This window comes from Trachypithecus francoisi, unplaced genomic scaffold (assembly GCF_009764315.1).
Source record: "Trachypithecus francoisi isolate TF-2019V2 unplaced genomic scaffold, Tfra_2.0 Lachesis_group1, whole genome shotgun sequence".
Lineage (NCBI taxonomy): Eukaryota > Metazoa > Chordata > Mammalia > Primates > Cercopithecidae > Trachypithecus > Trachypithecus francoisi.
Genome location: NW_022681454.1, coordinates 15,245,748 through 15,272,616, shown reverse-complemented (window position 1 = coordinate 15,272,616; position 26,869 = coordinate 15,245,748). Strand labels below are relative to the sequence as shown.

General features: G+C 42.6%; 1 protein-coding gene across 1 annotated transcript in view; it reads left to right on the top strand.

Annotated features, from left to right (window-relative positions):
- Nucleotides 1-318: 318 nt before the first annotated feature.
- TAPT1 (transmembrane anterior posterior transformation 1) overlaps nt 319-26,869 on the top strand; it is an 82,016-nt gene continuing 55,465 nt past the window's right edge. The window contains 2 exon segments of the mRNA XM_033213820.1: nt 319-2,760; nt 21,613-21,743. Coding sequence (XP_033069711.1) covers nt 1,920-2,760; nt 21,613-21,743 — 972 coding nt within the window. The 5' untranslated portion in view covers nt 319-1,919.

The window sequence follows — 26,869 nt, the reverse complement described above, 5'->3', positions numbered from 1 at the left end:
ATTATCAACATCCATACAAGGGAAGAATACCGTTAACTGAAAAAAGTATTTTTACTAATGGCTGTTTCTAAAATGCTTTTTTGTATGTTGACTTCAATATAGGTTTGAAATTGTGCAGTTTCACATGTCAGATATAATAAAGCAGCTTCAGTGAAAAGATTCAACCGAAGAGAAGCTACAAGACCCTCAACTTGCCCACATTCGCATTCCCACATTTCCAATTTGCTCCTCCTGCTTCAGTCAGTACCTAGCCTTGGCATAGCTGCTTCCTCTTTTTTTTTTTTTTTGGCACGGATGCTTCCTGCTCTTCTCTCTTTTTTTGAGACAGAGTCTCACTCTGTCGCCCGGGCTGAAGTCCAGTGACGCGATCTCGGTGCGGTTCACTGCAACCTCCGCCTCCTGGATTCAAGCGATTCTCCTGCCTCAGCCTCCCGAGTAGCTGGGAATACAGGCGGGCAGGCGCCCACCGTATGCTCGGCTAATTATTTGTATTTTTAGTAGAGACGGGGTTTCACTATGTTGGCCAGACTGGTCTCGATCTCCTGACCTCGTGATTTGCCCGCTTCGGCTTCCCAAAGTGCTGGGATTACAGGTGTGAGCCACCGTGCCAGGACCTCTCTCTTCTATTTAAAAGGATAGGCACACAGCCTTTGGAACCGAATGTCTTTCCTCAGGCCTCATAATAGAAAATGAAGAAAGTCCATTCTGTCAACTGGCTGCCTTAGGAAACAGAATTTGGGATTCTTACCCTTCCAGCTCCTGTCGAGTCAAAGGCAAAGGCAATAACCCAAAAAATGTGGTGAGACAGTAAATGGAAACTGACATAAACATAGCGATAAAAGCCTACTTCCCTCTTTGCAATCAATACATAATGGAATGGGTATGATTTTACACCATAAAAGATCAGAGAATAATAGAATTTGGGCTGAATAAAGCTTAGAAAGAAGCCACAACATTTTCCATACCTTTTGATTTTCAAAACGATTTTTAAGATTTGTCGAGAATATTTGTTTTCAATTGTTTCAGTGAGGCTCAGTTTTGACCACATGCAATGAAAATAGATAATTTCATAGAGGATCGTCACAGGATTGGCTTAGAGATGTAATCCTGTGAGCTGTCCCGTTTCATAAAGTATAATCTTCCGACGCCTGCACCGAATGTTCCTCCTTTCAACGAGGCTGGGCCAGGTTGGGCTCCCAGCTGCTGGGGCATTTTTAGTCCATCTTGGGCTCTCACCTCTGCCTCTTGTTCAGCTGTCAGAACGCCAGCCGGCTGTGCAGCCCAAAGCAGCCCACTCCGTTTTAAACTTGCTCAGTTTGCAATCAGGTAACCCGCTACTGACAACAGAACCCTCAAGGTCCGTTTATATGCGGTTCTCAAGTTTAGGTCTGGGGAAGTTTCCAGGAAGCTTAGTGTTCGGGGAGGAATTCGTTTTGCTTTTGCTAATCAAAGAGACACAAAAGCACAGCTGAGACCCGAAGCTGGCACACGGGAAATCGCGGTACCACTGTCCCCTCACGAAAGCGCGCAACAATCACTTGCGGAGCGGGTAAAAGGTCCCCACCTTCCCTGAGCCTGGGGCACCTTCGCTCCCACGGCCCCAGCTGGTGGTGGTCTTGACACCACGCTCGGTACGGGGTCACACGCCAGAGCTGGAAAGGGGAGGTCCAACACCAAGTAAAGCGACAGAGTAAGGACACAGTGGTGGCCAAGGGCTGTCTGCTAACCCCAGTCCCTAAAGACGGTGTGGAAAGTCCGTCCCCGCGCCAGCCCTTGAAGCGCTCTGCTTGTCCGGCCGCGGCCCCTCCCCTGCGCGCCCCCACCTGTTGTGAAGCTCCCCAAGCTCCTTCTAGCCCAAGTGCTTTGGAAACTGCCAAAGGACACTCAGAGGCCAGGGAATGTGACAGGCAAGCATAAATATGCAGAAGAGATGGAACCAAAATAGCGGGCACGCAGGGCCGGAGCTCGCGGGGATCGGGGATCTGGAGTCGGGCTCTCGCCGCCGCGGCCGCGCCCGCGCCAGCGGTGCCAAGACCTGGCAGGCGGCGCCGGCGCACTCCGGGCACCGAGTCTGCAAAAGGGGCCCTGAGCGGGCGGCCGGACACCTCGCAGACTGCGGACAGCGGTCCGGGCGGCCGCCTCCCCGGGGCTCCACGGCCGACCCGCCGCCCGCCACTGCCATCCCCAGCTCGCTCCTGCCGGGTCCCCGACCCAAACCCCGAAGGCGCCCGCTCTGCGCGACCGCGCAGCCCGGCTGCATGGAGCCCGGCGCGGTGCCCCGGCCGGCCGAGCCAGCCACGGCGCGGGAAACCGCCGCCCGCCACGGTGAGGGCAAAAAGAAGATGGCGGCGGCTGTGGCAGCAACGGCAGCAGCGGCGGCCTCACACGCGTCACTGACGCCAATGGTGCGCGCCGGTCGGCGGGCCACGGATGGCGGCGGCGGCGGCGGCGGCCCGGGCTCCGGCGAGGGGCGGGTCGAGGCGGGGAGGGGGCCGGCCGGAGGCGGAGGCCGGGCCAGAGGCTGGAGGGAGGCGGCGGGGACAGTTTGTTGTGCTCGGAACATGGCGGGCGTTGGCGACGCGGCCGCCCCGGGAGAAGGCGGCGGTGGTGGCGTGGACGGCCCGCAGCGGGACGGCCGCGGCGAGGCGGAGCAGCCGGGCGGCAGCGGCGGACAGGGGCTCCCGCCGGCGCCTCAGCTTACTGAGACGCTAGGCTTCTACGAGAGCGACCGGCGGCGGGAGAGGCGCCGGGGCCGCACAGGTGAGGCAGACGGCGCTAGGCCGCGGCGGGCACCAAGGGGCGGGCTGGGCACCGAGGGCGGCGGGAGCGCCTTGGGACCCTGACCCCCGAGCCCCGCGGCCGGCGCTGCCTCGGGGTGTCGCCCGTGCTGTGGGCGCGCGCGCTGCCGAGGCTCCGCGGCCGTTGACAGCTCCTCGGGCGGGTTCCGCGCGCACCGCCAAGGCTCCCGCGGCCGCGCCAGGCCAGGTGTGCGCTAGAAGGGGTCTGCGGCCGGGAAAGTTGTGTCCGGGTCCCTGCACCGCCCTCGGAAAGTCTTAGGTTGGCGGGCATCTCCACGTCTCGGAGCCAAAACGTGAGAAGCACACGGCTGATCTCTTAATTATATTCATGCCAAGGTGACTTTTTTTGTTCTGTATTTTAAGTGAACTTGAACCATAGAGACCTGTTAACTTGCCCTCCAAATGGATTTTTCACAGACAGCTGACAGTGTGGTAGTGACCATGAAGTTCAGTAGTTTTGCCCAGTACAGAAATATGTAACACTCCATGAAATGTTGCATCCGAACTTTTCTTAAACTGAAACTTAAGCCAAAAAAATTGCTGGATGAGAAAATGTGTACTTATGAATGCTACATTCAGTGACCAGTTTTAAACGTCTTGTTACAATGTTACAATTCCTATAAGATCTAGGTTTTTATTCTCATTAAAAAAATTTTTTTAAACTTGCATTAGTATTCATATTGCAGTTGCAAATTAGTTTTAAATGAAAAAAGATTTTGAGATGGATGTCTTCTTGAATATAGAGTGAACCCAGCGTTTTAATTCCTCAAACTTTAAACAACAACTGAACCATAACTCCATTAAATTTCTTCCAACTAAAGAATTATTTCTGTTGTCCAAAAGGGACTGTGTTGGCTGTTATTTCCTGCAGTTCATGCAAATAACTTTAAGTTTTGAGGCTGATTACATCATTGATTGTACTTGAGTATTGAAATTTTAAGAGTACTTAAGGGGCATAAAGTTGATCAGATGAGATTCTAGTTGATTTGCTGATTCCCAGAACTGGACATAGGTTCGACTTTGAAGTAGTCTATATGAAAATTACAGACTGTCTTGTTTGGTCTTTTTCAATTAACCACTTAAAAATTCTCAACCGTACTTTATTTGGTTTAGTTCTCAGTTAAACATTTGCTTTCAAGAGTATTTACTTTCTGAATTGGCAGGATCTAAGTAAGTCAAAATATCAAATCTCTCAACTGTGTGTTCACTTACTTAGACTTGAATATTAAAAGCACTCTTGTAAATAGAAATAGATGTAGCCAGGCTTCACTATACTTTCTTTAAAATATTTCTCAGTTGCAGGAAAGCCACCATTTTAAAAGCCCTTTTTTCTTGTTTGCATGGAGAGGAAATGAAGTTGTTTGAAGCCTATTGATGAGCACAGATCTTGAGCTTGCAGTATCACTTCACACTTCTTCCCTGGCTTTTTCTGGGACTGGATACCTGGACTTCCATGGACTTCATTATTCCACGTATCCATTCTTCACCAACATGGTTCACCATGTTTAAGGCTGGATTTTTTTTAACCCATAGTTGCAGGAAGTCATTATCAGGGAGGTGCCTCCAGGTTTAGCTGTTGGGGTAGTCTTTGTTCTTTCCCCAGTTCCATTGATTTTGTGTGAGAAGATGTCAGTGGCCACTCCTGCTTTACCAAGTCACACTAGCCTTCGCGATCAGGATTTAGGTGAGAATTCCAAATTCCAGGAGTGTTTCAGCTGGAGCCACTGGCCAGTGTTCTCTCTGAGCCTCCACATGAGCCCTGCCTTCTTTTCCCCTGGTGTCCCTGCTCTGCTAAGTCACATAGCTCCTGCCACTGCTAGCACCCCGCCTGTAGCTCTGATAACCACATTTGTTAGAAGTTTCTCCACTAGAGACTGAATTATTTTAGTCCTTCTTCAGTGCCCAGGCTGCTGAGTCTAGTGCTGCCCTCTTCCCCTGCTCTGTAATCCTTCCTTCCCCTCCTTTTAAGAATTTTAAAAAACGATTCCATAGGAGCTGGCCTGGGTCAGAGGGCCTTTGAGTGGCAGCACCTAGAGTCATTTGGATAGCATTTCTCCCTGAATCAAACTAGTCCTCCAAGGCTAGATGCTTGGACTTAAGGTATTACTTGTCGATTTTTTATATTCTTGTGTGCCTCTGAGAGTCTAGCAGCCCTGCTCTTGAGCTGTAGATCCCCCTGCAAGTTAAGGCAGCCTTTGGCTTTTCTTTTTGAAAGTCATAATTTTAGTGTCTTGGTGCCTGAACCGTCAGTTCTAAAGTCCCCTTTATCATTTCTCACAAGGAATTTAGGGCTCCTACAGATGAGACATTTGTTGATCAGTCCCAACAGCCTAGAATTCCCTGAATGAATGTACATGTTAAGTACTTATCCAAACTCTTTCCATCTGAATAAAATAAATCAAAATGTGGTATCTGAGGTTCATTTTTTGTTTTATATCTCTCCTTGTTGATTTATATGTTTAGAAACTAGATATGTATGTTTGTATGAACAGCTATATATGCTATATATTGTATTATACATGTGTCTCTATTAAGTCTAAGCTTTCATTTCCTCATCACTTCGTTCTCAGAACTCCATTCTGACTTATATTTAGCCTGGCAATAGGCTGAAGCATGTCGCAGATGTGAGTACTTACACCTTTTAACGTAGTTAGAATTGGGAATCCCACTCATCATTCCTATTTTTATTTGCTCTCTCAGAATGGTCATTGTGTATTCCCTTGTTGCATATGTGGTTACTGGCCTTAGACTCTGGATATGGTGGTTATCAAGAACTGCAGATTGATCTCTTCTGTATTTTCTTCCTGTCCTTAAAAATACTACCAACTTCTGTTGTTCCTTTTGACATAAAACCAAATAATCAATATTAGGTTTTTGTGCTTGTTCCCCACTCGATTCATCTGCAGAAGTCTTAGGCAGGAGAGTTTCTGTGTAGCCGTATTTTTATTTAGGAATCTAAGTCCAGCAAATCAACTTTGGACTAAACATTAGGAAATCTGTGTTTTTGGCTTGGTTGGGTTGTTGAACTGCTTTGTAAACTCTGTGCTTGCTTAGACTGCTTGCCTAATCCATTTGGTTCTGTTTCATAATGCCACTACTAGATAGTTCAGTATCTGAGGCATCTAGGTTGGTTATAGTCACCGTGGAGACTTAACAGAATGCTTGGTGTAAATAAGGGTAGGTAGCACCTGTGAGGATGAACCAGTACCTTGTAATGCAGGTGTTGGAGATGCATGGGGATAGGTATTGCTTGTAAAACAAGAAAGCCTGAAGTCAAGTATAGGTGAACATATTGTTTCTACTGGTAACAGTGCCATGAACCCATTTCTTTTCTCCTTTAGTAGTGACTCCAGACTTCTAAAACTTCAACTTATGCATGCATCTCTTTTGCCTCTCTCCTCTCTCTTTAACCGTGGTTAGACCTCTTCTTGCTTCACATCTGTTAGAGATTGAGCAGAGGCAGGAAGAAAAACTGAAAACCCAGAAAAGTCAGCTGAATTTTTAGCAATACCCTCAAAAGATTTTGAGTGGAATGAAGGTTTTAACTATTCATATTACCTATGTCCTATTCTTTGTATAATTGAAAATTTGTCAGTTTATTCTTATAAATACATTTTTATTAAAATATGTTTTCATTTAACCAGTCTTCACCTATATCACATAGTTACCCCAGTGGCCCCAAACTTAACCTAACGGGTGATTAAAGGGTGACTGATTCTAAAGTTATGATCTTAGAGCCAATTTATTTGTTTATAAAGAAAAAGAAAAATAATTATAAAACCGGGAAATTACTTGGAGTAACCACAAACCAGATACAAAGTAACATTAGCTTCTTCTGACAAACTATTGCTTTACTTTTAAAATTCTCACTTGCTTTACTTAACTAGTATATATAGACCAAATGAACAATGAAAAGTTACTTATTTTGGTTTTTGATTAGTTCAGTGCCTTGGCTTTTTACAGTGTTTAACTTTAACCTAGTTTACTCTCTGAAATTCAATCCTAGCAACTCATTTGTACTCCAATTTGGGGACTACTTGCATAAAAGAAGTCTCTAGAAAGCATATATAGCATTGACTGTCAAATTAATGATATTCTATTCTCATTTGTAATCCTTTGCTTTACAACCTTATGACCTCGGAAAAAGTCACTCCTTTGTTTAGATCTGTTTTCCATCTATACATTTATAAATATTCTACTCTTTACTGCTCTAAATGAGACTATAAACATTTTTTCAAACATCTTAAAAACTTGAATATATTGTGTGAGACGGTTCTTTTACTTAATGTTTGACTTAGGAAGGCAGAATTGCTGTTGTATTATTGATTCCTAGAAAAGCTGATTACTAATTGGCCTTGTACAAGAGTGTGTCTCTGTTTAATAAGCTTATCTAATAGTTTAGTGTAACCTTAATAAAGTTTACTAAAATTTTATGTTATTTAAGACTGTGGAGGTATGCATGTTTCATATTTTCCTAACAGTTAACCAGTATTACTTTCCAACTTTTTAAATGCTCAATGCTATTTTAAGAAAGATATATTTAGACATATTACTGAACATATAAATATATTTATGATTACTCATGACTTTTAATTAATACTTTTTAATCTTAGGTTCTTATTTCTAAAATAAGCTTTCTTAGAAGATAATTAAACAATGTGTTTTTTATTTTAGGGGTGAGGAAAAGGCAATTTATACTATGCTTTTTCCGAATTTACGTTCTGGATCACAGAGCAATTCTGTGGTAGGAGACGACGTCGTGTAAAAATATGCTGGAGGGGTTAGGCGCAGTGGCTCACGCCTGTAATCCCAGCACTCTGGGAGGCTGAGGTGGGAGGATTGCCTGAGCTCAGTAGTTCGAGATCAGTCTGCGCAACACGGTGGAACCCTGTCTGTACTAAAATACAAAAAATTAGCCGGGCATGGAGGTGTGCGCCTGTAATCCCAGCAACTTGGAAGGCTAAGCCAGGAGAATTGCTGGAACCCAGGAGGCGGAGGTGGAGGTTGCAGTGAGACGAGATCGCACCACTGCACTCCAGCCTAGGTGACAGGTGACAGAGCGAGACTCTGTCTCCAAAAAATATATATATATATATGTATGTATATGTATGTATATGTATGTGTATATATATGTGCTGGAGGAATTGATTGGGATTTATGATTGGTATTATTTTCCTCATATTACATATTCACAGTTGACGTCTGGGCGCGGTGGCTCACACCTATAATCCTAGCACTTGGGGAGGCCAAGGCAGGTGGATTGCTTGAGCCTAGGAGTTCAAGACCAGCCTAGGCAACATAGTAAAACCCCATAGCTATAAAAAATACAGAAGTTAGGTAGACGTGGTAGCCTGTGCCTGTAGTCCCAGCTGCTAGAGAGGCTGAGGTGGGAGGATCGCTTCAGCCCTGGAGGCAGAGGTTGCAGTGAGCCAAGATTGTGCCACTGCGCTGCAGCCTGGGCAACAGAGTGAGACCCTGTCTCAAAAAAAAAAAAAGAAAATTCACAGTTGACAAAACATAGTTCTTCTAATGTTGAAGCACTTGCTTATGTTATAATTAAATAGTAAAATTGTGTTTGTTTGTTTGTTTTGAGACAGAGTCTCACTCTGTCGCCAGACTGGAGTGCCTTGACGCCTTGGCGCCTTGGCTCACTGCACCCTCCGCCTCCTGGGTTCAAGCAATTTTCCTACCTCAGCCTCCCTAGTAGCTGGGACTGCAGGCACACACCACCATGCTCAGCTAATTTTGGTATTTTTGATAGAGACAGGATTTCATCATGTTGGCCAGGATGGTCTCCATCTCTTGATATCAGGATCCACCCGCCTCGGCTTCCCAAAAGTATCTATTTTTAAAAGACTTTTACTGAATGATATTTCTTCCTGGTAAGATTGGGATAAATGAACTAAAATTAATTGATATCTTGAAAACTGAAATCAGTGTTCAGGAAGTAAATATTTGGATTATTGGAAAAATACTCTTAAAACATAAAGGTAGATGTTTAGCATAACAAATGAGAGTGACTGTTTTGCTTAGACGGAATGAAATACCACGAAAGTCTGACAGAAGTTAAGATGTACTTAGCTATCAGAGTTCTTGGTGATACCCATAGGTAAAGAACAGTGGCTTTGCTAAATTATTAACAAGGCAACTATAGCCAAAATTATAGGACAGGTAAGTTCAGATGGGTCTATAGAATTCTAGAGAGCAATGTTTAGCAAAATAAAAACAAGCAAAACACTGAAACGCAGGTGTAACTCGGCACTGGGGATTGAGTGGCGTGCTGGGAAATGCAGCCTTCTCCAGGGAAAGGTGGGAGTGGTCCTGGTGGAGCAGAAGCAGCAAGGCTAACTCCATGGCTCCGGCAATGAGGCAGTGCACCCTCCTACCTCCTTCACCATGAATCACAGCCAAATTATAATTGTCAGAGAGATGGTTGATCATTTTGATATAGGCGAGAGAGTACGCTGGACTAGGTGCTATTCCCAGTTTGTCGCTTAGCTTTTCAATGACTTTGTACTCAACTTCTGTGAACCTCAGTTTTTTCATAATATGAAAATGGACAAAATATGGACAGCATTAATTGCTCTCTTTAGCTCTCATGATTGCTGCAAGAATTGTATGAAGCAATGTATGCAAGACCTTTGTAAACTGCCTCATACTGTAAAGTAGAAGGATTCTGATCCCTAAAATATAGCCACTGACTCAGAAGTAGATGAGAAGGAGGTAAGACAAAGCTTTCAAGATATTTAACCTTATGAAACTTTGTTGTTGTGGTTAGTATTTCTTTAATGTATCGTTTAAAACCATTCCCCAGCCCATTAGCATCGCGCTAATTATACACAAAGATTACCCCTACATTCAGAACTCACCAGCAGGGCTGGACTTCGAGAATATAGGGATACATGGGGCCTGCTCTCAGAAAGTTTATGGTCTTGTAAGGGAGCAACTAGTAAAGAGTGTAGCTTCACAGAAGTCAGCCCAAGGTGCAGTGGGAGCACAGATAAAGAGGAGGGACAGAGGGCTCCTGATTTTCCAGAAGTAACACAGTGGCCTGTTTACAAAAGCACTTGAGGCAATAATAGGAAAAGCTGTCTAATGGTGAAAAACACACACTCTAGCCATAGACTTCTTGACTTTGAGTTCTGGCTTTTCTGCTTGCTTCCTGTGTGACCTTGGAGATCTCCTTCGCCTCTCTGGGCCTTGGTTTCTTCATCTACAAAATGAGCATAACAGTAGAACCTGTTTCATAGTTGTGAGAGCTGTACACTCAAAATAGGTTATGTTTTTATTTGACTTTTTATATTCTCCATTGTAGAATCTAAACTAGTGTTTATAATTAAAATTCTTGGATATCTGGAGGTGGAATCTGGACACAGCATTGTTTTGTACTTGTAATTAAAACACTCGGTATTTATGTTGTATGATAACTTGTTTACAGAAAATTACTTAGGTTATATACGTTGTTAAATATACTTATTTGTCATTTTACCTTTTAATGATAGAGCTAGGATTGCAGAAATAAACATTAGATAACCACCAAACCAGAATTGATTAATACTACAGTACTTGTGAAGTTAATAGGAAGTAGTTGAAGATAGTGCGTCATGCTTTGCAGTTTTTATTTTTTTTTTTTTTTTTTTTTTTTATTTTTTATTATACTTTAAGTTCTAGGGTACATGTGCATAACGTTTATATCATGTATAACTCCCCAATGCAATCCCTCCCTCCTCCCCCCTCCCCATGATAGGCCCCAGTGTGTGATGTTCCCCTTCCCGAGTCCAAGTGATCTCATTGTTCAGTTCCCACCTATGAGTGAGAACATGCGGTGTTTGGTTTTCTCTTCTTGTGATAGTTTGCTAAGAATGATGGTTTCCAGCTGCATCCATGTCCCTACAAAGGACGCAAACTCATCCTTTTTGATGGCTGCATAGTATTCCATGGTGTATATGTGCCACATTTTCTTAATCCAGTCTGTCACAGATGGACATTTGGGTTGATTCCAAGTCTTTGCTATTGTGAATAGTGCCGCAATAAACATACGTGTGCATGTGTCTTTGTAGTAGAGTAATTTATAATCCTTTGGGTATATACCAGTAGTGGGATGGCTGGGTCATATGGTACATCTAGTTCTAGATCCTTGAGGAATCGCCATACTGTTTTCCATAATGGTTGAACTAGTTTACAATCCCACCAACAGTGTAAAAGTGTTCCTATTTCTCCACATCCTCTCCAACATCTATTGTTTCCTGACTTCTTAATGATTGCCATTCTAACTGGTGTGAGATGGTATCTCATTGTGGTTTTGATTTGCATTTCTCTGATGGCGAGTGATGACGAGCATTTTTTCATGTGTCTGTTGGCTGTATGGATGTCTTCTTTTGAGAAATGTCTGTTCATATCCTTTGCCCACTTTTTGATGGGGTTGTTTGTTTTTTTCTTGTATATTTGTTTGAGTTCTTTGTAGATTCTGGATATTAGCCCTTTGTCAGATGAGTAGGTTGCAAAAATTTTCTCCCATTCTGTAGGTTGCCTGTTCACTCTGATGGTAGTTTCTTTTGCTGTGCAAAAGCTCTTTAGTTTAATGAGATCCCATTTGTCAATTTTGGCTTTTGCTGCCGTTGCTTTTGGTGTTTTAGACATGAAGTCCTTGCCCATGCCTATGTCCTGAATGGTACTACCTAGATTTTCTTCTAGGGTTTTTATGGTATTAGGTCTAACATTTAAGTCTCTAATCCATCTTGAATTAATTTTCGTATAAGGGGTAAGGAAAGGATCCAGTTTCAGCTTTCTACTTGTGGCTAGCCAATTTTCCCAGCACCATTTATTAAATAGGGAATCCTTTCCCCATTTCTTGTTTTTGTCAGGTTTGTCAAAGATCAGATGGCTGTAGATGTGTGGTATTATTTCTGAGGACTCTGTTCTGTTCCACTGGTCTATTTCTCTGTTGTGGTACCAGTACCATGCTGTTTTGGTTACTGTAGCCTTGTAGTATAGTTTGAAGTCAGGTAGCGTGACGCCTCCAGCTTTGTCCTTTTGACCTAGGATTGTCTTGGCAATGCGGGCTCTTTTTTGGTTCCATATGAACTTTAAAGCAGTTTTTTCCAATTCTGTGAAGAAACTCATTGGTAGCTTGATGGGGATGGCATTGAATCTATAAATAACCTTGGGCAGTATGGCCATTTTCACGATATTGATTCTTCCTATCCATGAGCATGGTATGTTCTTCCATTTGTTTGTGTCCTCTTTGATTTCACTGAGCAGTGGTTTGTAGTTCTCCTTGAAGAGGTCCTTTACATCCCTTGTAAGCTGGATTCCTAGGTATTTTATTCTCTTTGAAGCAATTGTGAATGGAAGTTCATTCCTGATTTGGCTCTCTGCTTGTCTGTTACTGGTGTATAAGAATGCTTGTGATTTTTGCACATTATTTTGTATCCTGAGACTTTGCTGAAGTTGCTTATCAGCTTAAGGAGATTTTGGGCTGAGACGATGGGTTTTCTAAATATACAATCATGTCATCTGCAAACAGGGACAATTTGACTTCTTCTTTTCCTAACTGGATACCCTTGATTTCTTTCTCTTGCCTGATTGCCCTAGCCAGAACTTCCAACACTATGTTGAATAGGAGTGGTGAGAGAGGGCATCCCTGTCTTGTGCCAGTTTTCAAAGGGAATTTTTCCAGTTTTTGCCCATTCAGTATGATATTAGCTGTGGGTTTGTCATAAATAGCTCTTATTATTTTGAGGTACGTTCCATCAATACCGAATTTATTGAGCGTTTTTAGCATAAAGGGCTGTTGAATTTTGTCAAAAGCCTTTTCTGCATCTATTGAGATAATCATGTGGTTCTTGTCTTTGGTTCTGTTTATATGCTGGATTACGTTTATTGATTTGCGAATGTTGAACCAGCCTTGCATCCCAGGGATGAAGCCCACTTGATCATGGTGGATAAGCTTTTTGATGTGCTGCTGAATCCGGTTTGCCAGTATTTTATTGAGAATTTTTGCATCGATGTTCATCAGGGATATTGGTCTAAAATTCTCTTTTTTTGTTGTGTCTCTGCCAGGCTTTGGTATCAGGATGATGTTGGCCTCATAAAATGAGTTAGGGAGGATTCCCTCTTTTTCTATTGATTGGAATAGTTTCAGAAGGAATGGTACCAGCTCCTCCTTGTACCTCTGGTAGAATTCAGCTGTGAATCCATCTGGTCCTGGACTTTTTTTCGTGGGTAGGCTATTAATTGTTGCCTCAATTTCAGAGCCTGTTATTGGTCTATTCAGGGATTCAACTTCTTCCTGGTTTAGTCTTGGGAGAGTGTAAGTGTCCAGGAATTATCCATTTCTTCTAGATTTTCTAGTTGATTTGCGTAGAGGCATTTATAGTATTCTCTGATGGTTGTTTGTATTTCTGTGGGGTCGGTGGTGATATCCCCTTTATCATTTTTTATTGCGTCTATTTGATTCCTCTCTCTTTTCTTCTTTATTAGTCTTGCTAGCGGTCTGTCAATTTTGTTGATCTTTTCAAAAAACCAACTCCTGGATTCATTGATTTTTTGGAGGGTTTTTTGTGTCTCTATCTCCTTCAGTTCTGCTCTGATCTTAGTTATTTCTTGCCTTCTGCTAGCTTTTGAATGTGTTTGCTCTTGCCTCTCTAGTTCTTTTAATTGTGATGTTAGAGTGTCAATTTTAGATCTTTCCTGCTTTCTCTTGTGGGCATTTAGTGCTATAAATTTCCCTCTACACACTGCTTTAAATGTGTCCCAGAGATTCTGGTATGTTGTATCTTTGTTCTCATTGGTTTCAAAGAACATCTTTATTTCTGCTTCATTTCGTTATGTACCCAGTAGTCATTCAGGAGCAGGTTGTTCAGTTTCCATGTAGTTGAGCGGTTTTGATTGAGTTTCTTAGTCCTGAGTTCTAGTTTGATTGCACTGTGGTCTGAGAGACAGTTTGTTATAATTTCTGTTCTTGTACATTTGCTGAGGAGTGCTTTACTTCCAATTATGTGGTCAATTTTGGAATAAGTGCGATGTGGTGCTGAGAAGAATGTATATTCTGTTGATTTGGGGTGGAGAGTTCTATAGATGTCTATTAGGTCCGCTTGGTGCAGAGATGAGTTCAATTCCTGGATATCCTTGTTAACTTTCTGTCTCGTTGATCTGTCTAATGTTGACAGTGGAGTGTTGAAATCTCCCATTATTATTGTATGGGAGTCTAAGTCTCTTTGTAGGTCTCTAAGGACTTGCTTTATGAATCTGGGTGCTCCTGTATTGGGTGCATATATATTTAGGAGAGTTAGCTCTTCCTGTTGAATTGATCCCTTTACCATTATGTAATGGCCTTCTTTGTCTCTTTTGATCTTTGATGGTTTAAAGTCTGTTTTATCAGAGACTAGGATTGCAACCCCTGCTTTTTTTGTTCTCCATTTGCTTGGTAGATCTTTCTCCATCCCTTTATTTTGAGCCTATGTATGTCTCTGCATGTGAGATGGGTCTCCTGAATACAGCAGACTGATGGGTCTTGACTCTTTATCCAGTTTGCCAGTCTGTGTCTTTTAATTGGAGCATTTAGTCCATTTACATTTAAGGTTAATATTGTTATGTGTGAACTTGATCCTGTCATTATGATATTAACTGGTTATTTTGCTCATTAGTTGATGCAGTTTCTTCCTAGCCTCGATGGTCTTTACATTTTGGCATGTTTTTGCAATGGCTGGTACCGGTTGTTCCTTTCCATGTTTAGGGCTTCCTTCAGGGTCTCTTGTAAGGCAGGCCTGGTGGTGACAAAATCTCTAAGCATTTGCTTATCTGTAAAGGATTTTATTTCTCCTTCACTGATGAAACTTAGTTTGGCTGGATATGAAATTCTGGGTTTAAAATTCTTTTCTTTAAGAACGTTGAATATTGGCCCCCACTCTCTTCTGGCTTGTAGAGTTTCTGCCGAGAGATCTGCTGTTAGTCTGATGGGCTTCCCTTTGTGGGTAACCCGACCTTTCTCTCTGGCTGCCCTTAAGATTTTTTCCTTCATTTCAACTTTGGTGAATCTGGCAATTATGTGTCTTGGAGTTGCTCTTCTGGAGGAGTATCTTTGTGGCGTTCTCTGTATTTCCTGAATTTGAATGTTGGCCTGCCCTACTAGGTTGGGGAAGTTCTCCTGGATGATATCCTGAAGAGTGTTTTCCAACTTGGTTCCATTTTCCCCCTCACTTTCAGGCACCCCAATCAGACGTAGATTTGGTCTTTTTACATAATCCCATACTTCTTGCAGGCTTTGTTCATTTCTTTTTCTTCTTTTTTCTTTTGGTTTTCTCTTCTCGCTTCATTTCATTCATTTGATCCTCAATCGCTGATACTCTTTCTTCCAGTTGATCGAGTCGGTTACTGAAGCTTGTGCATTTGTCACGTATTTCTCGTGTCATGGTTTTCATCTCTGTCATTTCGTTTATGATCTTCTCTGCATTAATTAGTCTAGCTGTCAATTCTTCCACTTTTTTTTCAAGATTTTTAGTTTCTTTGCGCTGGGTACGTAATTCCTCCTTTAGCTCTGAGAAGTTTGATGGACTGAAGCCTTCTTCTCTCATCTCGTCAAAGTCATTCTCTGACCAGCTTTGATCCGTTGCTGGCGATGGGCTGCGCTCCTTTGCAGGGGGAGATGCGCTCTTATTTTTTGAATTTCCAGCTTTTCTGCCCTGCTTTTTCCCCATCTTTGTGGTTTTATCTGTCTCTGGTCTTTGATGATGGTGACGTACTGATGGGGTTTTGGTATAGGTGTCCTTCCTGTTTGATAGTTTTCCGTCTGACAGTCAGAAGGACTGTCTGTTGGTCTGTTGGAGATTGCTTGAGGTCCACTCCAGACCCTGTTTGCCTGGGTATCAGCAGCAGAGGTTGCCAAAGATAGAATATTGCTGAGCAGCGAGTGTACCTGTCTGATTCTTCCTTTGGAAGTTTCCTCTCAGGGATGACTCCACCCTGTGAGGTGTGGGGTGTCAGACTGCCCCTAGTGGGGGATGTCTCCCAGCTAGGCTACTCAGGGGTCAGGGACCCACCTGAGCAGGCAGTCTGTCCGTTCTCGGATCTCAACCTCCGCTTGGGAGATCCACGGCTCTCCCCAAAGCTGTCAGACAGAGTCGTTCGCCTCTGCACCGCCCCCGCTGCTTTCCCTATTGGACCTCAGCTGTGGGCTGTCCCCAGAGGTGGAGTCTACAGAGACAGGCAGGTTTCCTTGAGCTGCTGTGAGCTCCACCCAGTTCGAGCTTCCCAGCGGCTTTGTTTACCTACTTAAGCCTCAGCAATGGCGGGCGCCCCTCCCCCAGCCTCGCTGCTACCTTGCGGATAGATCGCCGCAGACTGCTGTGTTAGCAGTGAGGAAGGCTCCGTGGGCGTGGGACCCTCCGGCCAGGTGTGGGATATATTCTCCTGGTGTGCCTGTTTCCTTAAAGCGCAGTATTGGGGTGGGAGTTACGCGATTTTCCAGGTGTTATGTGTCTCAGTTCCCCTGGCTAGGAAAAAGGGATTCCTTTCCCCCTTGGGCTTCCAGGTGAGGCGATGCCTCGCCCTGCTTCAGCTCACGCTGGTCAGGCTGCAGCAGCTGACCAGCACCATTGTCCGGCACTCCCTAGAGAGATGACCCCAGTACCTCAGTTGAAAATGCAGAAATCACCGGTCTTCTGTGTTACTCGCGCTGGGAGTTGGAGACTGGAGCTGTTCCTATTCGGCCATCTTGCTCCGCCCCCCGCTTTGCAGTTTTTATATACTTTCATACAAGTACTCTCTTAGTCCTTTGACGATTCTTCGGATAAGGCAAACAGTTGACAGGTATTAAAAAAAACTACTCTAAGCTTCCATTTTCTCTTCGGTGAAATTGACATCTGTCACTGGAGTAGGGTCACAGGACTAATGTTTAAGACAGCTGGTACCAGGACTCCCTTTCTCTGATTGCTAATCCCATGCTCTTTTATAGATCGTAACCCAACTCTCATTATGGTCAAAGCTGTCATCCCCAGTCACCAGAGAAAACACCATTGTGGAGAATAATTTTCCAAATAAACCTTTTTTTTTTTTTTTGAGATGGAGTTTCACTCTTGTCGTCCAGGCTGGAGTACAGTGGCATGATCTCGGCTCACTGCAACCTCAGCCTCTGGGGTTCAAGCGATTCTCCTGCCTCAGCCTCCCAAGTAGCTGGGATTACAGGTGCCTGCCACCACGCTTGGCTAATTTTTTGTATTTTCAGTAGAGACGGGGTTTCGCCATTTTGGACAAGCTGGTCTCAAATTCCTGACCTCAGGTGATCCTCCCACCTCAGCCTCCCAGAGTGCTGGGATTACAGGCGTGAGCCACTGCACCCAGCCCCAAATAAACCTTTTTATTTAATTTGCTTTTTAAAATTGTAAATGATTGTGCAGTAATGTGTTTCTGTATCTCTTTAACGCAGATGGCATTCTTGGGGGCTGCCTAATTTTTTTCCTTGCACTTAGTGTGGACAATGAGAATCTCTTCATTCCCAAACCCAGGGCACTCACTGACTGTCACTGCATCATGGTACCCTGTTCCCTCAGGGGGATTGAGGTTCAGGTACCTGTTGGGTTACCTTTACAGTCTGTTAGCTTCACAGACAGAGTAGAGGCTCCTGTATCCTCAGCAGCTGCTACATTGAATGAAGCTTTTCACTCCTTCCCTGCTGACTCCCCGAGTCTCCGAATAATTCTGTCACAATTGCAAGTTCTTTTCTCAAGTATCTGGTGTGCTTTTCTTTTGCCACTTCTGATTTTTGTTTTATATTGGTACATTGTTATTTATTAAGCAATTCCATTACTAGTGAACATTTTGATGAATTCCACTTTTGTATTCATATAGATCATCTTTCAATAGAGCAATTCAGCAGTAAAGAAAAACGGGAAAATGCCAGAAATGATCATATCAGAAGGGACAGATCACCCACATGAAAGTTTAGCCCAGTTTGCTGTTCACATTACTCCCGCAATTCTGTGTCAATTCTGTTGTTTGCTGCCTGCCTCCTAAAGAGACTAATTTGGCCACTCCATTTTATGTCTGTAATTCTTTCTTTTCTTAGTCACTTCCCTTTCCATTTTGTTTTCAGCTTTTCTTTTTTTTTTTTTTTTTTTGAGGCAGAGTCTCGCTCTGTCGCCCGGACTGGAGTGCAGTGGCCAGATCTCAGCTCACTGCAAGCCCCGCCTCCCGGGTTTACGCCATTCTCCTGCCTCAGCCTCCCGAGTAGCTGGGACTACAGGCGCCCGCCACCTTGCCCGGCTAGTTTTTTTTGTATTTTTAGTAGAGACGGGGTTTCACTGTGTCAGCCGGGATGGTCTCGATCTCCTGACCTCGTGATCCGCCCGTCTCGGCCTCCCAAAGTGCTGGGATTACAGGCTTGAGCCACCGCGCCCGGCCTGTTTTTAGCTTTTCACTGTCTGATTCTGTTTTTGTTCTCTGTGATTTTTCTTCTTCTCCTCTGACCCATATATTGTTTTAGCAAACATTTGTTGAGTACCTGTTATGTGCTAGGTTCCAGTGATGCAAAGGTGAATGAGAAAACCAGATAGGAAAATGAATGTAGCATGCTGCAGAAAATCATAGGTAGGCACAGGTACTGTGGAAGCCAAGTAGGGGAAAGGACAGACTCTGCCTGAGAAACTTAGGGAAGTCTTCACAGAGAAGGTACCGTCTGGGCATGTTCACGCCTGGAAAATTGGTAGGGAATTCTCAGACCAAGGAGCAGTGTGAACCCATTGACATGTTTGGGAGAAATGAAAAGTGGTATAAAAAGAAAACTGTGACCTAGAAATTCAGGGGAGGCAGGTGTGAAGCATGACTGAAGAGATGGCCTGTGGCCAGTGATAGAGGATCTGGGATGGCCCACACTGAGGAGGTAGGACTTTATTCTGGAGGTAATGAAGAATCACTGAAGGGTTTCAGCAGAACCATATCTGATCTGTGTGAGCTGCTGTCTGGCTGCCAGGTGGAGTTAGCATTGAAGGGAGGAAAGATGGGAAGAATGGTACTCAATCAAGAAGCTTTTGCACTAACCTGGAGAGAGATGGGGAGGACTAAACTAGGGTGGAGTATAGGAAAAAGGGGAAAAAGTTAATGTTTTAAGGAAAGAATTGGTAGGCCTTGGTAAGAAGAGAGAGGGGATTGTCAAGATTGGCCCTGGGCTTCTAGTGCAGCAACTATGTCACGGGTAAAGCCAGGAACTAAAGTCAGGACTCCAGGAAAGGTGCAGAGTCAGTGGGCAAGATACTGGTTTCGTTTTGCAGGTGATTTCGGTATCTGTGGGATATCCAGGTAGAGGAGGCTGTTGGAAATATGACAATAGCCAGAGCTGAAGATGTGATGACTTTAGGATTTTGATGATGGTTTTAATTTTAGTTAGGAATCTATAGGAAACAAAACATGTATAGGAAACAAAGTAGGTATAGGGAATAAATACAAGAAAGAATGATGAGGACATATTGGAGAATGCTAGCATTAAAGGATGGCTGACATTTTACTGTAGTGAATAGAGCACTGAACCAGCAAACACTTAAGGATCAGGTAGAGGAAGAAGGGCTACCAAAGAGACTTAGATGAAAAAAATTAGCCATTCAAGAGAGAAGAGCACCAGTGAATCAGATTTAGGTGGCACGGAGGGATGGGGAAGCTGCAGGGTTGGCTGCTGTCCGTAGAGTGTGGTGAAGTGGCCTCTGGAGTTCAAAGTTCAGAGTTCACTAAGGTCAGTGAAAAATTATGTATGTGGAATCTCCTCTGCTTTCTGAAAGTCCTGTTGCTTCTCGATTTTTACATGAAAGAACTGGTGTTTGTAGATACTAATCAAAGCATACTCTTTTACCTGATTGGAAAACTGACTGAACTGAGTATGATTTGTTTATCTTTCATTAGTCTTGGCTGCTTTTGTTTGCAACTCAAAAGGCTTTCTTTTTCTCACCTTGAAAGAGCAGATCTTGTTCTGGTTCTAGCCAGCGTAGAACATATTAGAAAGTTCCTAACCAGAAGTTCTACTCTACGTGGATTTGGTTAGACTAAGTCCTTTAAATCCAAACATCTGTTAATATATACAGTTCACATATTGTGTACACTTAACCAACATGACTTCAACTGTAAATGTACTCTTCATGGTAACACTGACTCCCCAAAAAGATTATGAATCTGATATTTAAAGAAGCGTGTGTGTGTATGTGTGTACGTACACATATATATGGAATAAACCCTAACATAAGCAAGCCACTTGACATAATACTCAAAGAACTAGCGATCCGTTTTAATGCTGGACAAGGTAAGCTGTTGTAGACCTGTTGTTTAGAACCATAGTCAAGATGGCTTCTTAAGTCTTTACAAGGGCTTTTAAGGATGGAGAGATATATATATATTATATATATATATATATATATAAAATTTTTTTTTGAGACACAGTCCTGCTGTGTCACCTAGGCTGGAGTACAGTGGTGTGATATCGGCTTACTGCAACCTCCGCCTCCTGGGTTCAAGCAATTCTCCTGCCTCAGGCTCCCAAGTAGCTGGGACTACAGGCGTCCCGCCAGCACGTCCAGCTAATTTTTTTTGTACTTTTAGTAGAGACAGGTTTCGCTATGTTGGCCAGGCTGGTCTTGAACTCCTGACCTTGTGATCCTCCCGCCTCGGCCTCCCAAAGTGTTGGGATTACAAGCATGAGCCACCATGCCCAGCCAAGGATTTTTTTTTTACTATAAATTCTTTCCGCCTCACAAGTAGGCTTTAGATCATAGTACTCCTAGAAGGTGCAACTCCTTAAGTAGATCTGCATAAATGAAATCATCCTTCCTCCCTTGTCATTTTTTGGAGGGAACATTAAGACCACATTTGGTAAAAAGGACCACAAGGCCAGCTCAGAGCGAAGAGAACAGTGGACAGTTGGAAACCTTTTGGTAACCTGCGTTCTGGAAGAGAGTTTACCTCCTGCAGAGTAAAAGTAGAAGTAGGAAGGTGTAGATGAAGTAAGGGGTGCTGAGGGTCATTGAGGGGATGGGCTGTCAGGGAAGTGTAATGCACTGAGAAGAGGTGGGGTCGAGCATCCAGAGCCTTCACTTCTCACCTCAAGCTTCCAGTTGTAGTGAGTGGAAAGTATATAAATAATTTCCTTTGACCTTGTTTTCCTCATCTGAGATGAGATGACTATGGAGTAATTTGCTTTAGAGGAACAGAGGAAAAACATGGGTGAATGGAAAGATCCAAGGAAGGGGAAGTTTTTCTGATCTGGTTGAGGTTGCACTTTGCGTAACTATTGTGAGTGTCATGTTGGTAAGTCTTCATGCAGGAAAATGGCATTATTTAGACATTTGTGCAGGATTTCTGAGGCTGAACTAAGAAGGGAGCTGGGGCACTGGTATCCATGTAGTTCACCCAGGATGGTTCTTGGACTAAAGTGGTGCCCATTGTGTGACTTGGCTCCCTTTCGACTCTATATATTGCTCTTTTATATATTCTTGACAGCTACTGATTTTCCCTCCATCTCTGTCAGTCCGAGTACTGTATCACCCGTAAGAACCAAGACTGAGCTCTTGAAAAATACTTTCTTGACTATTCTAGCCCTTAGTAATGATTCCCTTAGATATTCCTGTGGCATTTTCAGTTTATACCACACAGAAGAATACTTTTCTCAAAAATACTTGCTGATCGTTGTGTGTAGTTGTTCAGTTCTAGACATAGAATTATAGATAACATTTATTTTGGTCTCTTTGTTTTATATGTATATTACCTATGGCCCCAGCTAGCATGGAAGTTCCTTGATAAATACTGTTCTTTTTGTTTTCTGTCATTTTCTTTTCTGTAGAGCTTTCATTGTTGAGGTTCCTCAGTGCTGAACTAACAAGAGGGTACTTCCTTGAACATAATGAGGCCAAGTACACAGAAAGAAGAGAAAGAGTATACACTTGTTTGCGAATACCAAGAGAATTGGAAAAGGTACTATTTTTTCTTCATTACCAGACATCATGTTGAAAGTTATGTCAAAGTATTCATTATGAAAAAAAAAATGGTGAACAGCTAGAGTTGAGTTTTTTAAATAATTGAAATAATGTTATTGGGGGAGTCAAAAATTCCTTATAGAAAGAAGCTTTAAAGTTACATTTTTCCGTGTAAGACCCAATGATATTAATAGATCTATCAAAATCTGAACTTTTCTGCCTATCATTATCATTGTGTGCTACATCAAAATAACTTTTGTAAGGAATTAATCTCTACTTCTGTACCCTTTTAGTTCCCTTCAGTTCTGTTTTGCTAGAAACAGGTTTTTTTCCCCCATTCAGCTTAATAAATTATTTAATTTCAGCCTTTTTAAAGGTTTCAGTTTCTCAGAAAGCCCACATGTTTATAAACATACAGGACAGTCTCTTTAAAGAAAAAGATGGTTTGTTTTATCTTTGTCGCAGGAAGCGTCACATTACAGGGTGAGTGTAGTAACAGCAGCACTACATCTTCATGTGTCTTATTCCTTGTCTGTGCATTATCCTATCAAGACCAGTAAAATAGGATGGGAAAGCAGCCCCTTCTCCCCTAGGTGATGCTAGAGTTGGTGAGTCTAAGCAATTCCAAAATTGCTTACTAAAAGAAAAGAAGAAATAATTAAGCTTCAGCTATATTGAAACATGTTTTCATACTTCTATGGTAACATACATCTTGTAATAGTCCAGTCATCTTCTTGGAATCATACTTGCTGTTGGAGTGGCTATCAGAAGAGTTTGGTTGGCTCGATTTATTGGTACATTGCAATAACAAGAGGTACTAAGGCAATGAGGAGTAAGGACCCAGCTGGTTTGGCTGATGTTCTATTTCTGACAGTCTATCAGTTTAATAGAAGAAAAAGAGCCAAATGTAGAGTGACAATTTCAGAAATGTTGCTTTACATAGGTTCTTGGTGAAGCATCACTTGCTGAAGTTTTAGGGAGTTCTGTATTAGGATGGGATTTAGAGAGCTGGTGAGCAAGCAAAGATTAGAGAACAAATATGGCAGTGGTTTGATTGGCTTTAGCGAGGATCATTAAATATGCTTAACTATTACTGTATTCCTACATTTCTAGAGGACTAGGGTTCCGTGGAGGAGCCTGAGGGACTGTAGATAAGGAGCGAGGAGGAGTGGGCAGGGCTGTCCGCAGCACTCCTCTCCAGCGCAGCAACAGCTCTGTCTTATATATTGGGATTTAACGAAGATTCTGTTTGGAGAAAGGAGTGGGGTAGGCGTATGTTTCTTTTACTTGGAAAAAAATACAAGATTAAACCAGTTCTTGTGTCTTAAAAGACTGTTAGCTTGCTTTTCGGATTTCTTCCAGCAATAAGCCATGAGATGGAAGTGTGAGGACACAGTGCAGGGGAAGTGGGACAGCCTGCCAAGGCCTGTATTTGGACAGGACGGTGCCAGCCACTGTCAGCTTTTGCCCACCTGGCCTCAGCCCTCTACGGGGGAATTTGTTTCCTGTCTGTCTGAGTAATTATGAACTCCCATTTTTCTCTGGGGAGTTCTCTGAACTCCCATAAATCTCTGCAGAGGGATTTAAATCTGCAACTCCCACCAAACTTTATGAGCACAACCAGGGGACTGCTTCAAAGTGGGTTGATGTCTGTCTGACCCCTTTTATTACCCCTCCTGTGGCAAAACTAATGAGCAGTGGCAGCATCCACTCCTGATTCTGTTACCTCAGCAGAGACAGGCTCGTTTCACGCTTCCTTCTTTCCTTCTCTTAAGGCAACTGAAATAACAAGCAATGTTTTGGGGTAGATTTCTCACAGAAACTTATAAGCATTTCATGTTTGTAATTATGAGTATAAATTGTCTTCTGGAGAAAATAGCCTTATACTTATGTCTTGATGAGACTAAAGTATAAACCAGTGATTTTAAATTGTTGTCCACTGTAGAACCACTAATGAATCAAGTAATCAGTGTAAGTTGCCATCAGAATTTTTTTTTTTTTCCTAAGAAAATAGAAGAATTATCAGAGAACATTGCCTATGCTAAGAGTAAGTATCGTTTCATGAAACTTTGGTTCCATTTGTATGAATGTAAATGTATAATGTCAGAAAAGTTGCATTAACACTGCTAATACACAACTGTAATAATTTCCTAATGATTTTTGTTTTCCCTGAAAGAAGCTTTAGGCCTGTTTGGGAAAATTTGATGTAGTCTCTTAGAACAATACTTAAGAAGCTTTGTAGCCTAAATGTACAAAAGAACGTCATGGTTTTCTGTTTGGAGCATTTTTTCTTAACTTCTAAAACCAAGCGGGATGTAAAGGAAAGCAAATTTAGGTTTCAGTTTGATTCCAGGTTTAAATATCTCTCATAACCACATGAATTCACTCTGATATCTTTAAGGCCTTTATTTTTTATAAGTAGGATTTCACTTGAAGTTTTTATTATGAGTTGAGAGCCTATCTAGACATGCAAGATAACCTAAATTACTTTTTATTGGCTTTTTTTGTTTACATTGTCTATTCTAATATATAATACCTTACTCATTTTTTTCTTGTTTTCGATGAATGCTATGATATTTTCACCTAACCTTTTCAGGAAGAGAAACTTGAAAATTAAAGAGCACTTTGCTTCTACAAAGGTTGTAAACACCATAACACATGTAATTAATTTTTGTATTTTAAGATAAAGAGAAAAGTCAACTTAATATCTCTTGTCAAACCTGTTTACTAATGTAAAAAAAAAATCCTCCAATTTTTGTATTATATTGTCATTGGATAAATACCTTATACTTGACATTTAGTAAAAATGAATTACTTATATATTTTAAATAGTATCTCCAATTGTTAGCACATGATTTTCACTCTTAAACTTCTTATTTTAATGTAGGGGTACTTAATTTTGGAGTGCTTTATTGGCTTTGGGAGACATCTCTTCCACCATAAATGTCCTCCCCTGACCCCACAACCCCTTGGGTTCTATATACCAGATCTTCTGCTATTTATGTAGTCCACTTTGGGAACTTTATTATTCTTTTTTATACAACCAAGGAGATTAAACTATACTTTCTGTGCATTCTAAGTTGAGAGGCAAGATAGCGAAGTGTTTAAGGGGATCATCTCTAAAGCTGGACTGCCTAACTCTGAATCTTGGCTTCACAATTGGTTAGCTGTGAGTCCTTGAGCAGCAATTCACTTTCTGTGCCTAAGTTGTCTCTGTAATATATATATATATATATTTTTTTTTTTTTTTTTTCTTTTGAGATGGAGTCTCGCTCTGTCGCCCAGGCTGGAGTGCAGTGGCCGGATCTCAGCTCACTGCAAGCTCCGCCTCCCGGGTTCACGCCATTCTCCTGCCTCAGCCTCCCGAGTAGCTGGGACTACAGGCGCCTGCCACCTCGCCCGGCTAATTTTTTGTATTTTTTAGTAGAGACGGGGTTTCATCATGTTAGCCAGGATGGTCTCGATCTCCTGACCTCGTGATCCGCCCGTCTCGGCCTCCCAAAGTGCTGGGATTACAGGCTTGAGCCACTGCGCCCGGCCTCATCTATATATTAATTATATGGTAAGCGTGTAAAGTTTTTCACAACCTTCACATCAGCCACTCAGGGGAATGCACTACTCTGCTAGAGTGAGAGGAATTTAAAGGTTTCTTGTTCCTGATTACATTCTGGTGGGTGTAATATTTTTCTTTGCAGTAGGGATAGCTTTCATCTTTGGGATGTGCTCAGCAGGAGGTGATTGGGAGAGGTGTGGTTTTTAGGATTTCCCTGGGTCCCAGTTTTATCTCACATTATACTTTTAATCTCCCTGCTTTGCTTGCCACTAAACTTGACTTTGCTAACCCTGCAAGGGGCATGATTTTCTGACTCTTGGCCCTCTTGGGTTGCTGACCATAGGCAGAAAAAAATATCTAGGGAAAGCTGTCTTTTTTCCTCTTTCCTTTTACCCAGGCTGTCTGGGAGTAAAGCTGATCTCTTTCATGAAGGACATAACCAATGGCCATGAGAGATGATAACACACCCTACCATTTTCTGCCAAGCCCTATAGAGTCTGGCCTCAGTGGGCACATGCATGAAACCTACAATTATAACAGAAATAGGGTGCTTTAACCAGAGGCTTGGTGAAATTGGGGGCAGGGAGCATCAGTTTCCTAAAGAGGAAATTCATGGTGAGTGATTTCTCACTGTCCCACACTCCACCTTGACTTAGACACTTACATCCCACCACTTGTATCTGTTTCTGTATGAATAATAAATAATGTTTGTTATGTAAGAATTAGGTGCTAGGTACTGTCCTAGGCACTTTACATGTGTTTGTGTTCAGTCCCTTCAACAGCCTTACAAGATATATATATACTATTAAAGTTCCAATTCCTTTGCCCATCCCACTGTGGCAGTTCTACATTGACTTCCAGACAGATCTCTCCTTCCACCATTGTTTGGTAGAGGTGTGTGCTAGTAGCGTATGCTCTCCATTTAGGTCCCCTAGGAACAGTTTACCAAGCATCAGATCAAACTTGTCTCTTGTCTAAGGACTAATTTTGTCATCTTTGTGAATCTAAAGCTACAGTAAATAGTAAAGAAATACACATTATAGGATCTTCTAAAATTCCCAGGTATGTTAAAATTCTAATTTAGAAAGGTAAAGATGACTTACACACTTAATTATTAATTTGCTGCCTCTGTGTTTTGAGTACTTTCTATGTTCCAAGAAGGCACTTTTGCGCTGCAGAATACAGAGATAAACAAGACTCACACCTAGCTTAGGAGATATCAGATCCATAAGTTATTATGGTACAAGATACAAAGTGACAAGTGCTTTTAAATAGTATAAATAAAATGTGAAGAATTTAGAAAAGGGTAAGCGTGCTTAAACAACAGGCCTGGGATGAGGATCCAGGAAGGAAAAAGAGGGAGATTTTGTTGTATAGGCTTTGCAGGATGGGATGGGTATGCTAGGAAGATCCAGAGGTGGAAAATTGTTAGGTGTGGGCGGGAAACCACTGACACATGCTGGCCAACCTAGGCAATGTGGTAAAACGCTGTCTCTACAAAAAATAGCCAGGAGTGGTAGCAAGCACCTGTAGTCCTAGCTACTTGAGAGACTGAGGCAGAAGGATCGCTT